Source organism: Mauremys reevesii, linkage group 1 (genome assembly GCF_016161935.1).
Source record: "Mauremys reevesii isolate NIE-2019 linkage group 1, ASM1616193v1, whole genome shotgun sequence".
Classification (NCBI taxonomy): domain Eukaryota; kingdom Metazoa; phylum Chordata; order Testudines; family Geoemydidae; genus Mauremys; species Mauremys reevesii.
The window spans coordinates 6,421,808-6,431,753 of NC_052623.1; the positions used below are offsets into that span (position 1 = coordinate 6,421,808).

The following is a 9,946-nucleotide window of genomic DNA, read 5'->3' on the forward strand; positions in this document are numbered from 1 at the left end:
TTAGCTCAGCAGGAAGCTTCTCCTGCACCACCGATGAAACCCATTGATCACCCATTTCAGGATCTTTTTTGTTGTCACCCCATAAACGATGGGGTTTAGCATGGGGGGAATGAACACATAGAGGTTGGCCAGGAGGTTGAGAATATAACCTGGGATGATGTGCCCAAACTGGTGTGCAAAATAGGAGAAAAAGGCCGGTGTGTAGAACATCAGTATGACACAGACGTGGGAGCCGCAGGTGCGGAGAGCCTTGAGCCGGGCGTCCTTGGAGGGGAGCAGGAAGACAGCCCTGAGGATCAGCCCATAAGACAAAGCAATGAGCACAGCATCCAAACCAATTACTAAAATAGCCATGGCTATACCATACCAGATGTTGACTGTGATGTCGTCGCAGGCCAGCCGGGCTATGGCCATGTAGTCACAATAGGTGTGAGGCAGGAGGTTAGTTCTGCAAAACTTCAGCTGCTTCAAGAGAAAGGTGACAGGGAAAATGAAACAGAAACTTCTTGTGACAACTGCCAGCCCCATCTTCCCGATCACAGACTTGGTTAGTATGATGGTGTATCTCAGGGGGTCGCAGATGGCAACGTACCGATCAAACGCCATGGCCAGCAGAATGGCCGACTCGGCAATAAAACTGACATGGATGAAGAACATCTGGGTCAGGCAGGCAGCAAAAGAAATTTCCCCGGCTCTAAACCAGAATACAGCCAGCATCTTGGGCACTGCCGTGATAGATAACAGCAGATCAGCAGCAGCCAGCATGGACACGAATAGATACATGGGCTCATGGAGGCTTCGTTCTGTTAGTATGATGAATAGTAGGAGAGAGTTCCCAAAAAGAGACACAACGTTCATCAGACAGAAGGGGATGGAGATCCAGACCTGAGACTCCTCCGTACCCGGGATGCCGGTCAGGATGAAGGTCACGGGGACAAAAAAGGTGTGATTGTCAGCTGGCATCATGCACCATCACTTGGATCTTCCAGGAACTAACAGCAAAAGAGACAATCAGTGAGAAGGCGAGTGTCGGCTAGGACTGGACTGCATTTGTTACAGTGTGACGGGTTCCCCCAGGGGCCACATGGAACTGGGGTTTCTTTGACCCCTCTGACCCACCAGTCTACGCTCCCTCTCACACTGTTGCAGACCTGCTCCCGATCTTACACTTACACCAGCATCCACACACGTAGGGACACACCCAGCTGCAGTTCCATGCAGGCTCACTGACCAGCCGCTGCTTGGGAACCAACAATAGAGAGGCTGCAGCCAAATTAACCACCAGCTTCCCAGATTCGGACCCCGCACTGGAGTGTAAACCCAAAACGTTACAGTCTGACCCTGCACAGAGAACTGTACAGCGTAAGCTCATAGAATTCGCCCCCTCCCTGAATGTGGAAAGGAAAATACACCCGCCTCTGCCAATGGAGCTATGATTTTCCCATGCACTTCATTCCAACTCACTAGTGTAGATAAAGCCAAAACAAGTCTATTATTTACCAAAAATAGATTGTGTGATTATAAGTGATACCAAGCAGATCAAAGCAGATTACCCAGCAAATAAAGAAAAATGCAACCTAAGCTTCATCTAAAATCTTAAAATCTATTTTTTGTAGTTAATAAACTTGTTCTGTTATAATCTAAACCAGTGAGCTGTGACTGGAGTGCTTGGGGGAAATCTCGGCTTGGTTACCCCAAGTGTGCATGGTTCTCTTCACATGGAGGGAGAGGCCGACGGGGTATTAAACACACACGCTGCCCAGATTTGACCAGGACAGGACGGTACTGCTCTGGGGACCTAGCCTGGAAAGCTGGTGGTTAAAGAGCCTGTGTCCAACTGCAGCTGGGTGTGTCTCTACCTGTGTGAATGCTGGTCAAAGTGCAGGCGGGAGGACTTTGCAGCTTGTCCGAGCAGTACAGTGTGAGAGGCAGCCCAGGCTGGGGGGTCAGTGGGCTCAGTGGTACCCCAGTTCCAGATGGTACTCTGGGGGGAACCCGTCACAATCAGTATCAAAGCAGCCCTTATAATCGGTTGCTCCTGGATTATACAGTTTGGACATTTACGGCTATGCTGCCTGAAACCAGCTAATTTCTGCCAAATGGAACGGACCCAGTCCTGGGGTCCTGATTGATTTTCATGGAAGTGTTGCCTGAGTGAAGGCCTCGGGATTAGGGGTGCAGAATATTACAGGGCCTGAGGCGGTTTCCAATGAGGTTTACTCTGAACAGTAACCAAGAATGGCCCAGTCCAGAGCCCACTGAGTTCAACAGCAAGACCCCAGTGACTCCCCTGGGAGTGGATCAGGGTAACCCGGTGACCTCTTCCCAACACCCAACCTCAGTGCAGTCACAGGAGCGTATCTCAGTACCCCGGCTCCCGTCCTGCCCCTGCAGTCAGAATTACGCACCCCCATTCTAGCCAACCCCAGCTCAAACATTTCCTAGGTTTCATGTGTTTCCATTTCCCCCTTCACAGATTCAATCCATGCAAACGACTCACCAGGCTCCGGCCCCAGTTGGGGAGGAGGAATCTCTGCCTGTGTCCAGGTCGGGGAGCTGCAGGCAGCAGGGAATCTGCACTGACCCGGGGCTGAGGTACAGGGATATTTATACTGCTGCCCTGGGAATCCCAGGGGGGGCTCAGAGCCAGCACGGAGCCCCAGGGACCTGAGGTAGTGAAGAGCAGCAGAGAATTAACCCTTTGCTCCTCTCACTTGTTTAATCTGATCATTTCTCCTTTTGTACGTTATTTAGAAAGGTCCTTGTGACACTGAGGCCCCTAACAAAGAGTTCCCTCTTCCTTGCAAACAGCTCTCATCTCAGCCCTGACAAACTCACCACACCACATACAAGTCTTATGGAATATCAACCCTTGAGGAGTAGCATGTAAGGTGTGTGCAGAAAACTTGTAACTTCTCAAGCTTCATAACCATTGCAAAAGGTATATCTGGGTAATAGTTAGGGAGTAACATATTGCTATTGACAGTGAGCTTTATGGACCAGGAGGGCGTCGTCACCCCAAGCTGGTTAGCTGGGGATGTAATGCCAGGCTCAGTTTTCCAGCCACGCTCTGTCCAGAGAGGATCAATAGAAAACCATCAGAGACAACTTCAAACAATCAACACCACTTAGAGAGTAAATGAAGGAACATTACAGCAGACAGGACTGACCTGCCTATGAACAGAGACAAAAGACTTTCAGGATAACACAGAGTGGGGAGGGGCCCTCTGGATCTTTTCGTTGGTGAGCCATCTCGTGGGGCTGGGAAGTTCTCATGAAAAATTGGTTCCTGGTTCTTGTGAATTCAGCCAGTTCTGCAACAGACTAAACTTGGGGTGGGAGGGGAACCTTCTTTATTAGCAGAGGGTAGAGTCTGTCCCTTAGGATGGAAGAATCCCATGCACCACTACAGGCTGGTGTCTGACTGTCTAAGCAGCAGTTCTGCAGAAAAGGATCTGGGGATTACAGTGGAGGAGAAGCTGGATTTGAGTCAGCAGTGTGCCCTCGTTGCCAAGAAAACTAACAGCTTATTGGGCTGTATTAGTAGGAGCATTGCCAGCAGATCGAGGGAAGTGATTATTCCCCTCTATTCGGCACTGGTGAGGCCACACCTGGAGTACTGTGTCCAGTTTTGGTCCCCCCACTACAGAAGGGTGGTGGACAAATTGGAGAGAGTCCAGCGGAGGGCAACGAAAATGATCGGGGGGCTGGAGCACATGACTTATGAGGAGAGGCTGAGGGAACTGGGGTTATTTAGTGTGCAGAAGAGAAGAGTGAGGAGGGAGTTGATAGCAGCCTTCAACTACCTGAAGGGGGGGTCCCAAAGAGGAGGTCTAGGTTGGATATTAGGAAACACTATTTCACTAGTGGGATGGAAAAGCACTGGAATGGGTTACCTAGAAAGGTGGTGGAATCTCCTTCCTTAGAGGTTTTTAAGGTCAGGCTTGACAAAGCCCTGGCTGGGATGATTTAGTTGGGTTTGGTCCTGCTTTGAGCAGGGGGTTGGACTAGATGCCTCCTGAGGTATCTTCCAACCCTAATATTTCACAATTCTATGATTCTATGAAAGAGAACTATTGACCCAAGTCAGTGGCAGATTATTGATTTTGCCGCCCTTAGGCCCTGAAATAATTGCCGCTCCTGACAGCTGGCCCTATATGAACTTGTTTTAGTTTTTTTTAGTTTTAGTCTGTACAGTGTGATTTCGCTTATAGCGCAGGACCGCACTTGGATCCAGAATGCCATGTTCAAGCGGGAGTCCGGTTTTATATCAAATATTTAGTTTTTATTTTATGTAGATACAATGAAAGAAATAGAAGTATTTGAGTAGTAAGTAATTACATTTGTTTATGCCTACACCTTTGAGTGGCAAACTTATTAATTAAATCTGTATAATCCAGAGAAGTTGTTAGATCCTTTTCAATTGTCAGGAGAGAAAGGGAGTTTAATTTTTCTTCACTGAGATTAGCCATCAAATAGTTTTTCACCCTTTTTAATGCCGAAAACGATCGTTCCGCTGAACAGTTTGTAGCAGGTGTGCAAACGAACGTTCGGAAGGCAATATCAAGATTTGGATATACTGAATGACTGATTCGATTTCAAAGAAGGCTGCAATATCTTAGAACTGACTTCTTTTCATTTTCAGGAATCTCAACACTTTCCAAATATGATCGAAAATGTAAACACTCATTCAAGAATGATTCTTCTAAATCGCCTAGGTAGCATAGCTGTAATTTTTTAGCATGAACTGTTATATCTGCTGTTGAAGTATTGGTAATGTTAGAGAGAAACTGAAATCTGCCATAAATTTCTTGATACGCATTACTTCTGTGTTTCACTTCAGATCATACAAGGTCTAGTATTGTTAAAAAGGTATCTACTTTCAATTTATCTCTACCACACATTTCCACTTCAACTTGCATGTCTCCTCAACTTGCAGTTTACGCTTTCTTTTTCACTTTGTGTCAAATTCGTAGTCTTCAATTTCAGGTGGGGTTTTTTTTAGGCTTTCTCTTCGTACATATCAAACACGTCCCCTATAGAGTTAATGTATCCTATTAGTGAGTTGTAGAGTTCTACAACTGTCTGTATATCAATATAAACATTGTCCAGTGTTTGGCTAGTTATATGAAATCTTTCCAAGAGCGAGCTCCAAAATCCAGCCATAAAAGCTGCCTCAAGTCGATCGAGTTTTCGCTGCAGGCCTGCAGCTTCATTACACCTAACAGGTTTCTCAGTAGCATCTTCCTTTATTGTATCTAAAGCTTTAATTATAGCATTCCAGTTTTCACTCAAATTATGACAAGCTTCCACTCAAGATGACCAGAAAGTCTTTTTATTACTTTACTGTCTGGCTTCAAATTAGAGAGTAAAATCTCCCACCGGTGAGTAGAAGCAGAAAAAAATGAATAAAGATGTTGGAGAGTTGAGAAAAATGAACATGCTTCTTGACAACTTTCTGCTGCACATACTCCAACCAGATTTAAAGAATGCGCAGAGCAAGGCACGTACACAGCATAAGGATTTATAGTCTTAATTCTTGCTTGCAAGCCACTATAGACACCAGACATGTTAGTGGCATTGTCGTTTGCAACATCGACAATGCCCTTTTATTTCTTTATTTTATCGATCCTGCAGCAGAAGCTTCCTGCTGAGCTAAAGTAGGCTACAGAAAATTCTTTGGGATTTGGAAATTAAAGCCAGGTTTTCATTGGAACTCTAGGGGTGTTTTAACTATGTACTTCCACTACGTAAGCTTGAAAGCTGGTCTCTCTCGCCAACATAATTTGGGTCCAATGAAAACTATTTCCTCCTATTTCTTTGCTCCTTAATTTCCTCTGGGGCAAAGTCTAGGGGTCTTTTTATTACTTTACTGTCTGGCTTCAAATTAGAGAGTAAAATCTCCCACCGGTGAGTAGAAGCAGAAAAAAATGAATAAAGATGTTGGAGAGTTGAGAAAAATGAACATGCTTCTTGACAACTTTCTGCTGCACATACTCCAACCAGATTTAAAGAATGCGCAGAGCAAGGCACGTACACAGCATAAGGATTGATAGTCTTAATTCTTGCTTGCAAGCCACTATAGACACCAGACATGTTAGTGGCATTGTCGTTTGCAATATCGACAATGCCCTTTTATTTCTTTATTTTATCGGTCCTGCAGCAGAAGCTTCCTGCTGAGCTAAAGTAGGCTACAGAAAATTCTTTGGGATTTGGAAATTAAAGCCAGGTTTTCATTGGAACTCTAGGGGTGTCCTTAATTTCCTCTGGGTCCAGGAACTAACAGCAAAAGAGACAATCAGTGAGAAGGCGAGTGTCGGCTAGGACTGTAATGCATTTGTTACAGTGTGACGGGTTCCCCCGAGGGGGCACGTGGAACTGGGGTTTCTTTGAGTCCTCTGACCCACCAGTCTACGCTCCCTCTCACACTGTTGCAGACCTGCTTCCAATCTTACACTTAAACCAGCATCCACACACGTAGGGACACACCCAGCTGCAGTTCCATGCAGGCTCACTGACCAGCCGCTGCTTGGGAACCAACAATAGAGAGGCTGCAGCCAAATTAACCACCAGCTTCCCAGATTTGTACCCCCCACTAGAGTGTAAACCCAAAACGTTACAGTCTGCAGAGAACTGTACAGCGTAAGCTCATAGAATTCGCCCCCTCCCTGAATGTGGAAAGGAATATACACCAGCCTCTGCCAATGGAGCTATGATTTTCCCATGCACTTCATTCCAACTCACTAGTGTAGATAAAGCCAAAACAAGTTTATTATTTACCAAAAATAGATTGTAAGTGATTATAAGTGATACCAAGCAGATCAAAGCAGATTACCCAGCAAATAAAGAAAAATGCAACCTAAGCTTCATCTAAAATCTTAAAATCTATTTTTTGTAGTTAATAAACTTGTTCTGTTATAATCTAAACCAGTGAGCTTTGACTGAAGTGCTTGGGGAAAATCTCGGCTTGGCTAACCCAAGTGTGCATGGTCGTCTTCACACTGAGTGATAGGTGAAGGGGTATTAAACACACACGCTGCCCAGATTTGACCAGGGCAGGATGGTACTGCTCTGGGGTCCTAGCCTGGAAAGCTGGTGGTTAAAGAGCCTGTGTCCAACTGCAGCTGGGTGTGTCTCTCCCTGTGTGAATGCTGGTGAAAGTGCAGGCGGGAGGGCTTTGCAGCTTGTCAGAGCAGTACACTGTGAGAGGCAGCCCAGGCTGGGGGGTCAGTGGGCTCAGTGGTACCCCAGTTCCAGATGGTACTCTGGGGGGAACCCATCACAATCAGTATCAAAGGAGCCCTTATAATCGGTTGCTCCTGGATTATACAGTTTGGACATTTATGGCTATGCTGCCTGAAACCAGCTAATTTCTGCCAAATGGAACGGACCCAGACCTGGGGTCCTGATTGATTTTCATGGAAGTGTTGCCTGAGTGAAGGCCTCAGGAATGTTACAGGGCCTGTGGAGGTTTCCAATGAGATTTACTCTGAACAGTCACGTAACATAGAATGGCCCAGTCCAGAGCCCACTGAGTTCAACAGCAAGACCCCCAGTGACTCCCCTGGGAGTGGATCAGGGTAATCCAGCGACCTCTTCCCAACACCCAACCTCAGCGCAGTCACAGGAGCGTATCTCAGTGCCCCGGCTCCCATCCTGCCCCTGCAGTCGGAGTTACACACCCCCATTCTAGCCAACCCAGCTCAAACATTTCCTAGGTTTCATGTGTTTCCATTTCCACCTTCACAGATTCAATCCATGCAAACGACTCACCAGGCTCCGGCCCCAGCTGGGGAGGAGGAATCTCTGCCTGTGACCGGGTCAGGGAGCTGCAGGGAGCAGGGAATCTGCACTGACCGGGGCTGAGGTACAGGGATATTTATACTGCTGCCCTGGGAATCCCAGGGTGGGCTCAGAGCCAGCACGGAGCCCCAGGGACTTGCCTCTGTGCCTGGCTCAGGTGGTGAAGAGCAGCAGAGAATTAACCCTTTCCTCCTCTCACTTGTTTAATCTGATCATTTCTCCTTTTCTACATTTTTTAAAAAAGGTCCTTGTGACACTGAGGTCCCCAACAAAGAGTTCCCTCTTCCTTGCAAACAACTCATATCTCAGCCCTGACAAACTCACTACACCACATACAAGTCTTATGGAATATCAACCCTTGAGGAGTAGCAGGTAAGGTGTGTGCAGAAAGCTTGTACCTTCTCAAGCTTCATAACCATTGCAAAAGGCATGAATGGCTAATAGTTAGGGAATAACATATTGCTATTGACAGTGAGCTTTATGGACCTGGAGTAGAAGTTAGTCACCAGGGCAGTATATCTAGGTGGTGGCCCTTCCAGGAGGGCGCCATCACCCCACGCTGGCTAGCTGGGGATGTAATGCCAGGCTCAGTTTTCCAGCCACGCTCTGTCCCGAGATGATCAATAGAAAACCATCAAAGACAACTTCAAATAATCAACACCACATAGAGAGTAAATGAAAGAACATTACAGCAGACAGGATTGAACAGAGACAAAAGACTTTCAGGATAACACAAAGTGGGGAGAGGCCCTCTGGATCCTTTCGTTGGTGAGCCATCTCGTGGGGCTGGGAAGTTCTCATGAAAAATTGGTTCCTGGTTCTTGTGAATTCAGCCAGTTCTGCTACAGACTAAACTTGCGGGGGGGAAGGGAACCTACTTTATTAGCAGAGTGTAGAGTCCTTCCCTTAGGACGGAAGAATCCCATGCACCACTACAGGCTGGTGTCTGACTGTCTAAGCAGCAGTTCTGCAGAAAAGGATCTGGGGATCACAGTGGAGGAGATGCTGGATTTGAGTCAGCAGTGTGCCCTCGTTGCCAAGAAAACTAACAGCTTATTGGGCTGTATTAGTAGAAGCATTGCCAGCAGATCAAGGGAAGTGATTATTCCACTCTATTTGCACTGGTGAGGCCACACCTTGAGTATTGCATCCAGTTTTGGTCCCCCCACTACAGAAGGGATGCGGACAAATTGGAGAGAGTCCAGCAGAGGGCAACGCAAATGATCAGGGGGCTGGAGCACATGACTTATGAGGAGAGGCTGAGGGAACTGGGGTTATTTAGTGTGCAGAAGAGAAGAGTGAGGAGGGAGTTGATAGCAGCCTTCAACTACCTGAAGGGGGGGTCCCAAAGAGGAGGTCTAGGTTGGATATTAGGAAACACTATTTCACTAGTGGGATGCTGAAGCACTGGAATGGGTTCCCTAGGGAGGTGGTGGAATCTCCTTCCTTAGAGGTTTTTAAGGTCAGGCTTGACAAAGCCCTGGCTGGGATGATTTAGTTGGGTTTGGTCCTGCTTTGAGCAGGGGGTTGGACTAGATGCCTCCTGAGGTCCCTGCCAACTCCAATATTTTACAATTCTATGATTCTATGAAAGAGAACTATTGACCCAAGTCAGTGGCAGATTAATGATTTTGCTGCCCTTAGGCCCTGATATAATTGCCGCTCCCGACAGCTGGCCCTATATGAACTTGTTTTAGTTTTTTTTAGTTTTAGTCTGTACAGTGTGATTTCGCTTATAGCGCGGGACCGCACATGGATCCAGAATGCCACGTTCAAGCAGGAGTCCGGTTTTATATCAAATATTTAGTTTTTATTTTATGTAGATACAATGAAAGAAATAGAAGTATTTGAGTAGTAAGTAATTACATTTGTTTACGCCTACACCTTTGAGTGGCAAACTTATTAATTAAATCTGTATAATCCAGAGAAGTTGTTAGATCCTTTTCAATTGTCAGGAGAGAAAGGGAGTTTAATTTTTCTTCACTGAGATTAGCCATCAAATAGTTTTTCACCCTTTTTAATGCCGAAAACGATCGTTCCGCTGAACAGTTTGTAGCAGGTGTGCAAACGAACGTTCGGAAGGCAATATCAAGATTTGGATATACTGAATGACTGATTAGATTTCGAAGAAGGCTGCAATATC

At 46.4% G+C, this 9,946-nt stretch overlaps 1 protein-coding gene across 1 annotated transcript; it reads right to left on the reverse strand.

The window, feature by feature from the left end:
- LOC120389412 (olfactory receptor 52B2-like) lies at window positions 1-966 on the reverse strand. Its single transcript, XM_039511978.1, has one exon. It carries the CDS (start codon window positions 964-966, stop codon window positions 1-3), a length of 966 nt encoding a protein of 321 aa, XP_039367912.1.
- Between the last annotated feature and the right edge of the window lie 8,980 nt (window positions 967-9,946).